At 37.8% G+C, this 14,369-nt stretch overlaps 1 protein-coding gene across 1 annotated transcript in view; it reads right to left on the bottom strand.

Annotated features, from left to right (window-relative positions):
* ANO4 (anoctamin 4) overlaps positions 1–14,369 on the bottom strand; it is a 130,212-nt gene that overhangs the window by 79,191 nt on the left and 36,652 nt on the right. Inside the window, exon 5 of the mRNA XM_010011507.1 lies at positions 13,074–13,232. Within this exon, the coding sequence (XP_010009809.1) occupies positions 13,074–13,232 (159 nt within the window). The remainder of the gene's footprint in view (positions 1–13,073; positions 13,233–14,369) is intronic.

Below are 14,369 nucleotides of genomic sequence, written 5' to 3'. Positions count from 1 at the left end.
AATAAGGAAATAGCTCTGGGTAAAAACTGAGCAATCACCACCACTGAACATAGTTGGTAGAAAGTGCAGTGAGAGCAACACTGACAAGGAAATAGAAATTCTAATGTTGGAAATGTCACTAAGTGCCTAAAGTGATGAACTTAGCATATCAAATTTTTTAATATATAATGAAAAACAGAGAAAAAAGTGGGGAAAATCATGTTCTGTGCTTAGGGAAATGGCTTCTCGCATATGAAACTCTAGGTCTGACAAATACAGTGTGGTAGCACAGAAGGCAAAGGTACTGAGGAGGCTGAAAGGTAAAAAAATGCAGAAAAGATGAACACACAAAATGTCACTGTTAAGCTCAAGAGGAGAAGTAAGCAAAAGAAGCCAGAGTAGGATAAGGTGCATGAAGAGGAAAAAAAAAATTAAAAAATTAAGAGCATACAGGGCTTAAATTCCATAGTCCTTTATTTTGCATAGCTATTCAGCAGCAGCTAAAGTCCAGCCTGAGTAAGAAATATATGGAACAATTAAAGACAGATTGGAGCAGGACAATAAGAATGATCCACAGTTTCGGGAAACTTGACCCAGAGGGAAAAATTGACAGAGCCAGGGTGATTCAAAATACAGAAGAAAATGCTAAGCAAAATAATGTAGTAATGTTTTAAAAATAAGTAACAGTTGTGAATAGCAAGGGAATAAACTGCTCTCCCTGTTACTTCTGAATCAGGCAAGAAATAACAGGATTAAATTGTAACAAAAAAGATTTAGGTCAGATACATTAAAAAAAAAATCAAGCTGAACAATAATGAAACATTAGAGTGATCTGGCAAGGAGGCTTTTTTAAAAGGATCCTTTTTTGAAAAGGATCCTTTTAAAAGGATTCCTTTTAGGAAAAGGTTGGATAAACAATTGGCAGTATGTAGCTGTCCTGCCCTTGGAGCCTTGAAAGGGACTCTTATCCTCTAGAGACCCCCATACCACCCCAGTATCTAGAGACCCCCATATCACCCCAGTCTCCTCTATTATGATTTGCAAGAGAATCAAGTAGGTGTAAACCACTATGAAATCAAATCAAACCTCCCTTATCTGGCACAGTTCACCTTCAGTCTGCTCTGGAATACTTGATTATACATGATCCAAAAACCAGAGTATTTCATCTTGAGAGACAATGCACTAAGAAATGTAAGCATAGCGTGAACCCCTTACTATGAAAAAAAAAACCAGACAGGGAAATTCAGAGAGCAAATAGTAGTGCCACTTAATTTTTAAAAGCCGCAGATCTGGAAGAGTGGTCCTATGCTCAGCACAATAGTGTTGTTAGGACTGAATTAATAATTAGGAATTACACTGGCAAGGGAAATTGAAAGAAACTTCCGAAGACGGATCGGAACACTAACAAGCAGAGCTGGAGACTGAGGTTGGTGTATTTGGCATAATTGGCGTATAAATTGGCGTATTTGGCATAAATCTCTGGCAGTCCTACTAGGACAGAATCTAGAAGAAGTACTTGGAGATGTTTGAAAGAGAATGGGGGGTTTAGACTTGGGGAGAAGGCAGGGTTAAGAAGCAATCTCAAAAACACAGATCAAGTCAGTCCTGGGAGACTTTGAGCAGGAGAAGCAAGACAAACAGGATTTCCTTAGATCCTCCAGTGTTGCCATATTTTCTTCTTTAGTTCTGGTACCTAACCTTTTCAGTAATCAGCTGTGATGCCATTTAAGAGAGAAACGCATTTTGTTTCAATACCAAACTGATTATATGAAATGAAGCAAGTTGAACAAGAATGTCTGAACATTTGCTTTTCTTCGTTTGTTTTGTTTTCTCTTTTGTAAAGCTAAGCATTTCTAATCAACTAGCATGGCATTTTAATATCAGGCATTTAATTTTAAATCTGTTTAAATGAAATGTTTTCACATTTTTAAAATATTTTTTTCTTTCCTCTGCTAAAACTGTTTGATGAGTCCATCTTTATTAATGACTATTAATTTCTTGCTTTTCTCCTTCTCTGCCTTCTGATAAGTCACCCTCCATAAAAACAAAATATTTGTTTCAAGATGTTAAGGGCTTGTTGGATTTCTAAAGAGATTTTACACCCAGATTATTATAGGGGAAGTTATACAGTGAGAAGGGGTCTTTTCTTACTTGCCTGCCATGATTTAAAGTGGGTATGCCTCCACATCTTGATAATAGCTTCCTCTTAATGCCTTCTGGCCATTATCCTCCTCCTCTCCCTCTTTGCCAAAACTCCTGTGTGCTCACCTACCCCATATCATTTTTACATTGTGCCTTTTGACTGGAATAATGCATTAGTAAGATACAAGAATTCTGTTTCCTTTCACAAAAGAGACAAAAAACAGGCCAAGATGTAAATATAAATTGGCATAGGAAGCATTCATCAATTCACAGTCAAAACGCCAAATAATGGAAAATCTGCAGAAGCATTAACCTATTCCATAGCTGGGGAGTTTTAGAATTGAACTTTACAATTGTCACACAATTCTGTCAGTTCGCTTTACACTTGCTTTACACAATTCTGCTTGTTTTGCACTTCACCAGTAATGGGTTGATCATGGAATCCACAGATCTACTTATGTAAGTCCATAGCTATCACTTGGGCAAACACTTATCTTTAGTAGTTTATAGATACAGTGTGTTCTATATATCTGACCCATTTTCCCCTGCTGGACACTGGCAGGCTGCTATATTTGTATCAAAACACTGACACTATCATGGCTTTAAGCCCACTGATCCTGAGAAGTTGCCTGAAGGCTTACTCCCAAAGAGCAGACATCACAGGTGTGATTCAGGGCAACTATGTTTAGATGTCTGCAATGGAGAGGAACAGGCACCTTCAGGGTACAATTCTTTTGTTCTATTTTCCTCAGATTGAGAGGAATTGCTGCCCAGAAGGGCTTGTTCCAGAGATCTACATTGCAAACAGCTACAATCAGTAAGATGGTTATTTTCCGTCTTAGAGCTCTGCCGTACAGCCACCTTATTTTCCCTGGACTTCTGTTACCTTCCTCACCACCCACCCCAACTTCTGCAGTAGTATAGACACATTACTTCCTACAACTGCATCTTCATGGGTGGCTGCTTAGCTGTGTGGGACACATCACAATGACAGCAAGCGATCCAGAACATTTTAGAATCACAGAATCATTAGGGTTGGAAGGGACACTCTTTACAGCTCAGAGCTAAAGATCAAACCCTGGGATTACTGCAGCTTCTGCTGCCTTGCTGACAAGGCCTTGGCTGCCATTCACTTTGCCCATCCCACCTTATTCATTCTGCCCACAGAGAACACATAGGAAAATAACAAAGCCTCCCACTAGTGTCCTCTGCACTTTAAAAGGCGTCTTGATTTTGGTCAGTACTTTCTGTGTTTTATCACTAGAATTCTTCTCTTGTGAACTTCTAAAGCTGATAATAAAATCCATAAATTTGCACAAGACTGTTGACCTGGGATGTTTTAGATACCACAACTTCCCTCTGCCTAACTATTGTTTCAGAACATTTGTTTAATCCAATCCAGTCTCAGAAAGTCAGTTTCCAGTAACAACAGCACTCACAGTATAAACACAAGAACTCTAGACTTGAAGGGCCAGGCTATAGTCCACCCTGAACTACAGATACAGAAATAAAAAAGCCATGGCCATCCTTATCTAGCACTGCTGACAGTTCTGCTTAAACTTTTGACGTCTTTGAGCAACCTGGTCTAGTGGAAGGTGTCCCTGTCGATGGCAGAGAGGGTTGGAATTGGATGATCTCTAAGGTCCCTTCCAACTCAAACCATTCTGTGATTTAAAATTAGATGGATGAGTTGTAACAGCTTACTATGGGAGATGACTTTCTAAGCAATTGAAATTTAAAACCTAATGCCTAAATCCAAACTGCTAAATTTCTACACAAGGAAATTATGTAGATATATTATTACAGACACAGAAAGATACAGGAAAACTATACAGACAGACATTTGTGTGTGCATATATATACATACACACACACACATACACACTAAGAACTATATATGGTTCTTATGTGTAGAAGTATGTGACTGTGAAAATCCCTCAATGTTCTACCATTATTATTAGCTTACAATGGTAGTTTTTCAAAGCATGACATTTATAAACTAACCTGAAAGGAGGTCAAATGAACACATTGGAAATGAAGAGGACATGTCTCCAAATCTAGCAGACATAGAAAATAACATGAATTTAGCATATTGTAAGACAAAGTATAGAGTCATGGCTTCCAGATTCACATGTCTCCGTTTTGTTCTTTTCCTAACTACATTTTTACTGCAGAGGTTTTCCTCTTTATGGAAGGTTTTGAATTTAAAAAAGGTAGAAGAGATGACTGTTTAAAAAAGTAGGCGCAAAGTTCTTATACTAGTGCTTGACAGTGGAGACTTCAGAAAGGGGAGTCAATCATATTTGTTGTAAATGGAAAGATCTATCTCAGACTATTAACAGAAACAACAACAAGCTGTATCTAAGTGTCCTGGGTTCACCTGTAGCAGTCATTTAAACAGTGGTTTAAGCCAAGACACTAAGAAAAGCAGTAAGTACAATACCATGTAGGCCAAGAGGAAAGAAAAGTCTTTACCCTGTTTTGCCTAAAAGGCACTTCCAGAGATTCTTTTAAAAGCTTTCATATAAGAATACAAAAGATATTTGTGCACAGAAGACAGTTTTGTAAACCATGTAAGACTTTAAACAAGGGAGTATGACTCATTCGCTGACAGAGATTTCAGTCAATGTGGCTATCTCAGGAATATTTTTCCTCAGCTTAGGCTTTATTAAACTTCATTTAAAATATCACTTCATTACCACTCAAACAGCAAGAAACAAATACGTAAATATTCAGTGGATAATGCTGCATTTAGTTTGGACCCAGAGAGCCATAAACTGAAATGTCTTTTACAATGAAGTTTGAGCACTGAAGTAATTTGGCTAGCTCTGTTTGTGAGGCTCTTACCACAATTAAAATACAGTTAATCCAAGGCACACAGTGCCAATGCTCCACTTGCTCCATGACCAAATTAACCTAGTATAACAAAGAAAATAATCAGATGACAAGAGGGCCTGGAGACCTTGTGCCAAGAGCTGGTGAGAAGGGGAATTGTCCTTTCCAGATTCATGTTTCCATCCTGGGACTACTTTCAGGGAGGGCAGCCCCACAATGCTCCATGCTGCAGGTGAAGATGCAAATGTCCCCTAGGCCAAGAAGGCACCACAGCTGTTTGAAACCATTACTATTTGTTTCAGAAGCACATTACTGTAAATACAATACTGTCTTTTCAAAACAAGTTCAACACCAAAATCATCAACATGAGATGAGAATGTACAATGTACTGCTGGTAATTTTATATACTCTGTCTTTCTGTTCCCTACAGACAACTCTAGATTCCCACTCATTAAGCCAGTATTATCAGGGCATGTTGCAGCAAACCAGTCATGTCACCTCTGGGTGAAAATGCTCACTGTGAAGTAAGCGATTGTAGCCTTGTGCATTTCATTTGTTCCTCATGTCACTGGCAGGCAAACAACATCTCAAAAATAATTGCAGTTTAAGACCAATTATTGTAAAGGGAAAGGTGACTTTTGTCATATAGCGGACATCTCATATGTAACCTTCATCTTTTTTTAAATCTATTGCCTCTATGGTTTTTCCATGAGCCTGGTGTCCTTCAAAAGGTTTTGACATTCTGATTTGTGAAGACTGATGACAGGAAACTCTTTGACAAAAAAAATCCTACTAGTAATTCCTGAAGGAAAAAGAAGTATTTCAGAGGCTTTTTATCCCTTTTCAGTTATCTATATATTTTCTGTATTACCTTCATGCTCCACAAAAAAAGCTACATTTTGATCTACATTTTAAAATGTAGACCAATTTTTCAGCTATAGTTTCTTAGCCTACCAGCTTTACAAAGTCCTGCTAAAGGCTGAAATTTGTCAGCTCAGAAATATTCATTGTCTTCCTCAGACAATGAAGAAGTTTACTTTTAAAAACTGCATGCTTAAATTTGAGTTCAGACTCTATCTATCTAGACTTCCACGTACCTCCTTAAAATTCTCCAAATTGCCAGTGTGCTGTACACTGGACATAGTATCTGCAATATGAAACATTTTCCCCCCAAAGCCCATGCTGGAAATCCCTCCACTATTTAGTGACAATGCATTTTCTTACAGAGCACTCTGGAGGAGGATGCTGCTCTCTTTGTACCTTTATATTTTTCTGTAAAACACTGTGGAAAAGAGACTCTACTTGCTAGACGTATTAGACAAAGAACTAACAGTAAGTCTTTTTAACTTGCTTTGGCTGAATTTGGACGAAATGGACAGCCTGATGTTTTAAATTAAATAGCTGTAAGCACTTTCACTTATGTATGTGGTGGGCTTGCATTTCAGTCTGGTTCCCTTTTTGCAGGCATAGTTTATGTCACTTTGATGTCTCTATCTGTGATTTGTGGATGCAATCAGACATAGTGCTTAAACATTAAAAAACAAACTGCACCTGCTAATAACGGAATATTATGCTGTTTGTGAAACCACAGCTCCTGCAGGCTGCATAATTTGTACTATAAGTTCATTAGCTGTAGATATTTACATATTGAATAATAGGATCAGAAAAGTGAGAGACTGCAACAACATGCAAGAGTGCATGAAAGATACTGGATGCTTGATATTAGTTACAGTAGTGGATTAAACATGGAACTACACCTGTGGTAGGTTGACCCTGGCTGGACACCAGGTGCCCACCAAAGCGGCTCTATCACTCCCCTCTTCAACTGGAAAAGGGAGAGAAAATGAGAGAGAAAGGACATGAGCACCAAAGGCAAACCAGCAGCCAGGAAAAGATTCGCCACCTGACCTGCAGCTTGCTCCTGGCCACCAATGCAAACTGTCCTGTCAAGCTGCAAATAGGCTGAGCAGTCTATTATAAACTATATGCCTGGGTGATTAAATTAACACCTACAGCAGCAATAAGTTACAAACAAGTGACTGTTCTTTCAATACCTGAATAAACTGAAGTCATAAGTGAAAAATAAACTTTCAGTCAACTCCAAAGACATTGAGATTTTATTGTGCACTGCTGCTCAGAGAACAACATTACATAAGCTGTTTATAAAACACCTTTCTTTGCTCAGATCTGCAAATGCCACTTGGGGTCTGGAAGTCAACTTAATTCTTTTCTGCCCATGAATCACAATCAGCAATAACATTTATGTAACAGGAGTCTCACGAACAATTGCAGTGATGATGCACAAACCAGAAAAAAGCAGATTGGTCTCATATAACTGTTTTGGTTCTGCAGTACTGACAACAACAACAAAAAGTAATAGATGTCATTTTTGCCAGAAAGAAAGATTTTGACTATGCTCTGGACCAATAGCTGTTGATTATAACATCTCTTTTACATCATCACTTTCTGAGCACAAAAGTTTCAGTCTTAAAAGTTTTTTCATATTCATTCTTTATTTCTTTTACCTCACTTTGACATGATCATAAGTCTATTTTGGTTTTACACTCAAGGATCAGCCAAGAATCACGGAGAAGCTATATTGTGTGCTCTTTCTGTCATCTGTAATTTCTTTCAACATTCATCATTTTAAAACAGACTCCAAGCTGCTAAATATAATTCTTTTACTGAATATACATTTCTAAACTCTGATGTCCTCTCCCATTAGTGCAAAGTTACAGCCACATTAAGAGAAACTGCTTTGTAGAACTCCTACTACCTTGCCATGAACTTATCTCCATCTGCTTGCAAATTTGAAAAGTCATGAAATAATAGTATTCTCTAATTATACTGCATCAACTACTGAAAAAGATCTCTAAACATAACTTTCAGGCTCAGATTAACAGAACTTTCAGAGTCAGACTATATACCCGCTAGAAGATACTTGTTCATACAACAAAAGTGAAACTTATACTGTACTTTTCTTCCCTAGCATTTTGGGTTTTCTCCAGAGAATACCTATGGCATATTTCTACTGCCTATTGTATACACTGGCTGCTTATCAGCTGCCAGATGTTGCCCCAGAAACATCAGCTGCAGCTTGAGGCAGGGACTGAATGCAATTACAGATGCCCTGGTGACCGTTTGACACTTGTGGTGGCAATGTTTAAATTTTTAATCAGGCGTATAACACAAAAACCAATCCTGAAGACTGGACCAGTACACTATGCTAATACCTTCTTCTATCTGGGAGATGCAAAGATCAGTGTGCAGGCAGAAGCCCAAAGGGATTGACTGCTTTTTGCAAAATATCTGAAATTAGTTCCTGAAACATACTTCACATTCAGTAGCTGTGAGAAGACCTGCTTTTTAAGGTAGTAAGGAATGCTATTGCTTTTAAGTAAGGAATGTTCATTGTTTTTATACTGAAACATTAGCATACATACATATGCAAAGATATATAATAAAGAGCCTGAATACTGCTGACTCTCCATTTCTACTGGCATGCCAAATGTCTTTTTAAATAAACTCTATCAAATAAAATTACAAATTATGAATTAAAAAGTTTGGATATAATCATTAAGGAAAATGTATCAAATACACTTAATAGCAGAATCACTCTATATGAATTTAGTGCAGACATAAGAAGAAAAAGAAACCCAACCAACCGAACAAAAAAACCCTCCCAAAACCCATGGCAAGTTCAAGCTAAATGCAGTCTATTCCTAGGGCTATGTGACAAGATCCTACTGAACATCAGATTAATTTTTGATATACAGTATTTACCTAAATCTAAGATGACCTCCTTCTTAGAAACATAGAATCAGAGAATAGTTAGGGTTGGAAAGGACCTTAAGATCATCTACTTCCAACCCCCCTGCCATGAGCAGGGACACCACACACTAAATTATGTCGCCCAAGGCTCTGTCCAGCCTGGCCTTGAATGCTGCCAGGGTTGGAGCATTCACAACTTCCTTGGGCAACCTATTCCAGTGCCTCACCACCCTCACTGTGAAGAACTTCTTCCTTATATCTAACCTAAAGTTCCCCTGTTTAAGTTTAAACCCATTACCCCTTGTCCTGCCACTACAGTCCCTAATGAAGAGTCCCTCCCCAGCATCCTTGTAGGCCCCCTTCTTCTCTTATACAAATTACAAATCCAAGGATGGTCTGTGTTTCTTCATCCAGCATAGATTTCCTTGAACTACCTTACTTCTATCCTGCATTTGCATTGCATTAAAGTCCAGCTTAAATAGGTCACAAGTGAATAAGTCACGTATGTTAACTGCTCCATGTTAACTGCTATCTCGGTGCATGTTCTACGAGTGTAGCATAATTTAAAGTACCTTACTGGAAGTTGTCTGTAATACTGTATACATGTACTAGCACAATATAGTTACTATTTACAGCAACTTAGTTCTACCTGGCCATTTAGGACAGGGATTAAAATACATTAATTGAAGATATAAGAATAATTTGGGATAAGGGAACTTAGCTCACTTTTGGCCAAGAGGTTGAATTTATAAATCTTTATTCTTGTGAAAAAATATGATTGTCCCAATGTTATTCTGACTCTTCACTCTCTCCTGAAAAGATAGTTTTTCCAGAAAAATGCTGGGTTTCTACTGCCCCAGAGGGATGAACACAATATTCGAAATCACAGATACTATCCGTATTAATTTTTTTCACATAAAAGTGATTCTAAGTTATTTTTTTCTAAGCATCAGTGGGCTGATCTTAGTCTTAGGTTTATCTTGCATTTGGATAAATATGAAACATAACCTCAGAATGTGGATAGTAGTACCTTGTATCTGTTAACCATCTGCCAGTCAACTCTGGAAGTTACAAGTTTTGTGTAATATTTACAGAAGGTATCAGTCCTACAAACCAGCAATGCTATTGGTATCTCATCCATGATAAAAACTTGTTCCATTTGGAGACTGCCCACTCCAATTTACACAATACATAAATCTGTTTCAAAGGTTATTAAAAGATGAAAACAGTGGAGTCATTGAGAATGCCACAGCCAGGATATCATAGTTACTTCTCTCACTTGTGAGATATTGTAAAAAAGGATAAAGCAACATAGGAAATTTTATATCTGGCTGGATACAAAATACAGTCTCTTTTTCTGGAATGACCTGTATTTTCAATTAACTTACCTAGAGTTTTTATGCATATGATCACTTGTTGGATGTGATCCATGTTGGACTGGGACAACACTGTCATGCTACCCAGATCCAAAATACACTGAAAAGCACAGGAAAGGGTCAGAAAATTATGGTGTTCCACTCAATCAGCATTCTCTTTCAGAGCTCTGCTATGCATGCTTTCCCTAATTCAACTTGGTCAGGGATCTCTTCGTTGCTTACTACTGAATATACAGAGCACCAAACCTGGCAGAACTTCCATGGCAGAGTGCTGTGGTATAGCTAAAAAATGTGAGTGTGAATTCATTGTGGAATTATCTGCAAAATGTTATTACCTTTTTATAGAATTAGAAACATGTACCTTTCTCAGCTACATCATCTTGACACCATGCCTGAAGTTATCTCAACATTTATGTATTTATTTCAGATTCACTTTCTTATTTCATGCTGTTAAGTGAACACTATGTGCCCTGTACTCAACACTTCCTGGGTGTTTTGCCATGCTGCACTTGTCAGTGAGCTACTGCAGTGTATTCTTCTCTTTCTGCAATGTGCAGAGCAATATGGGTTTGAAACTAGAGTGTGAACAGCTCTGTAAGTTTTCCTCTCTGCCACTGATTTCACATTAAAAAGACAGGACTAACACAAATGAATGTTGCTATATGAACCGCCAGAAATCAAAAGAGAATGCACCAACAACCACACAAAATTAAAAGAAGGTAGCAAGTTTCTTTCAGTCCAGTGGTCACAGCCTTTTGCCTTTGTATTAGTTCTGTGACCAAAGCCACAATTATCTTGTTTTATCTGGGAGCAAACATTTCCCAGTGGAAGCAATATATTGTATCTGAAGAATGAGAAAACAGACCTTCTGTTAAAATATTCCAGAATTGTAACTCAGAATGATGTGTAGTCCCACCAAAGAGAGAAGTAAAAATAACAAGAAATAATCTAGTCATTAGTCAATCACACTGCTTAGTTTAAACCTAAGTGTTACGCAGCACAGTTGTTACGTTGTGTGGAGGGGGATGGAGTGTACCAAGAACATAGTTATTTCCTTCAAGATTATAATTCAATTTGGAAACTAATGTGATCATAAAATACACATGCTAGGGTTTAATTTTAGGTCAGAATAATATGTTAAAGAAGATTGCTACCCTAGATTTTAAAAAAATTAGCCTGAGTCATGTGATACAACCTCATTTTGATCCTTCTGAGCTTAGAAAATGTACAATTACTGATGCTGCCAAGAAGTCACACCAAGGCCAAATGGGATTAATAAGAAATAAAACTGCATGTCAGTAGCATAATAGAAAATGAAATGAATAATCAAATGGGTAGAACATTAATGCAGCCTAGGCAGCAAAGTCCAAGTAAACGGGCTTGAAAGCAACAAGAAAATTCTATAGTAAGCACTTGAATCACCAACTTGAAGAAGTTTTCTGTGTAGAATGTTGCAATAAGTTTCATAATACTTAAAATATAAAGTGATTTCATAGCTTACACTATTGACCTTAGTACCATGACAAAACTGCAAAAATCACAAAGTAGAAAGAAATAGGTTCGAGACCATTGGACAGGGGTATCAGAAGGGAGAATTCATTTCACATTGATTTTCTACAGTGCCCGAACTTCAGAGACTTCTTCAGCATCTCTCCTGGTGGAAGCAGGGCAGGATTCTAGAATGTGAAGCTGAACAGCTGCAGCAACACTTGCATGTTCTTAGACGTTGTATTACAACTCCTACAGACAGTGGTATGTTTACAGGAATAAATGAACAATGGATGCTATCGAAAACATCTGTCATCTACAGCAGCACTAAAGATGATAACTTTAAGGCTATTTGATGGAATAGTTTATGGTAACTGGTTGATGTAATTAGTGATACGCTCATACTCCTACATCCACAAGCACCCATGTTCATTCAAAAACATTTAAATAAAGGAAACATTTTCATTGTTCTGGAGAGAAAGTTTCCATTTTTTTCATCCCCAGTGTTCTCCGCAGAACCATGCTTTTCAAATACACAGGCAGAATATCTACACATGTACCAGGAATTCAGTGGTATTACACAGCACCTACGTAATTGACCAAAGCCTATAACCTGAGAATTCCTCTACTCTTTCCATCAGTGGCACTTGACAATGCATATAAGCATGAGTGTGAGTTGATCAAGCACAGGTAGAGATATACATTCAGCAGTATCTGCAGTATTCTGTGCAGAAGTGAGACTTACGCCATGTTTAAGTACACTTTTAAAAGTTTAAGAGAGAACACAACGTAGGCAAAACAGATGGTCTCATTAAGCCTTGCTCCTGCTACTTATCACATCAATGCATTTTTAGGCACTTTACATTCACTTTTGCACTCTTGTCCAGAAAAGACTCACTGTTTTAACACACTGTGCTGGAAATAACCGGTAGAAATGATTCACATCCACTGTCCAATTATTTCAATTTTTAGGATTAAGACAGAAAGAGAGACTTCAGACTCTGTTCAAACTACCAAAACACTGCTCAAGTCCCTGCGCCTAAGCTGACAGGAAAAGGAAGGCAGGGTCTAGTAAGGCCTCTGAAAAGAGTTCCAAGAGTCTGAGCAATGATTGGAGCAAGTAACTAAAAAGAATAGGTGCAGAAATGTGGACTGCACTCAGTAGAAATTAGGCCACCCAAACCCAGCACTTGTTTTCTCTATTGCACAGCAAAGTGGATAAAATTCTTTAGCTTACTCGTGCATAAGGTTGAAAAAGATGACTGTAATGGCCTACTTTAGCCTTCAATCCATGTGTCTGATTTTTCTTTAGGCTATGCATTCCCACTGCTCTGGCAATAAATAGCCTATATTTAGGCATGCTTAAAAGCATTTTTCCACTGCTACGACAGAATAAAGGGGTTTCAGAGTAAACAAAACTCATAGCCTCAGATTCTACACAGCTTTAAGGGTTGAATTTTTTTTTCAAGGAAGCTTTCTTACCTCTTTCTCCATTTGAAGTCCTTCTGCTCTAATATTTCTCTCAAATACTTCCCTCTTTTCTGTCTGTGGATTGGATTTTCTATACACCAGAATGTAGTCAATTCGACATTTCCCATCTCTAAAATATAGTCCTTTGGTTTTGTTTTTATCAGGTACTTCCTGTAAAGAGAAAGTCAAACATTTTGGTAATGTTAATTTGCCTTCATAATTGCTGCACTGCAGTTTGCACATCATTTTTCAGTAATGCTCAGAGGAAAAGAGAAGGAATCAGAACAAGCTGTTCAAGTTTTTAGGTGCTTGACATACAGTGCCTCTGAAGTCCTCTGAAAGGATTACAGACTTCAAAACCAGGAGGTCTTCTTAGGCAGCTATTTGGTCATACAGGCTTGGGATAGGAGAGAATAGAGAACATAGCCAACATTCCTCCCTCACCACTCTCCATAAAATTAAGAATAACTTCTCACACGTAAAATAAAGAAGAAAATAGTGTTACTGAAGCATAAACTTTACATTAAGAGTTTAGTATGGTAGAATGTCTTTGTACACATAAAAAGAATAAAAACCGACATGAGCATTTACTGTACACCAAGAAACACTACAACCTGGTGCAGAGATTCTCATTGCTTTGCGATGACTCTTACCTTGGTCTCACAGAAGATAAGAATATAAAGATCCTGTACCTACCTCACTATCCCTTATTAGACTAAGTAAAAAATATCCTTTGCTTAGGGAACAGTTAAGAAAATCCACTGGATTTATCTGAAAATAATTCCTGGTGTTTGGTTTAGCAGTACATAAATGAAATAAAGATGGTTTTTTGGCTATTTTTTGCAAAGAGTGTGCCTGTTACAATGTTTGCTCCAAAGAAAGAAACAACTTGATTTCCCTATTAATAAGAGGTCAAGCAGGTCCCTCTTCTGAGATCTAAAAGATCAAACTGCTGGTCTTCTTCCAGAAATTCATGAGGTGAAACTCTCTACACATCCTCCTCACAACTTAACACTACTTCTACATAATACAAGCCCTGACCAGAGTTTAAGCTTTCACTTTCAGGCAAGTTGAATTTGTGTGGCAATTTGTGAGTTGGAGTGTTTTGTACAAAAAATGTACACTGTGAATGACATATGGGAACAAGTAGGTTTCTTTCCAGAGTAGTGTAGTCAGCAGGGACCTTCAAGTGCCTCAGGATCAGTACAGCTCCAACCTGAAGGGAGGGTTAGGCTAATTTCTCAGTTTTTCTAGAATTTCTTAAACATTCCTACGAGAAATAGCCATGCCTTATAATGTATGATCAAA

The sequence above is a fragment of the Nestor notabilis genome, unplaced genomic scaffold (assembly GCF_000696875.1).
Source record: "Nestor notabilis isolate BGI_N333 unplaced genomic scaffold, ASM69687v1 scaffold2573, whole genome shotgun sequence".
Taxonomy (NCBI): Eukaryota; Metazoa; Chordata; class Aves; order Psittaciformes; family Psittacidae; genus Nestor; species Nestor notabilis.
This window is presented reverse-complemented; position numbering and strand designations above follow the sequence as displayed.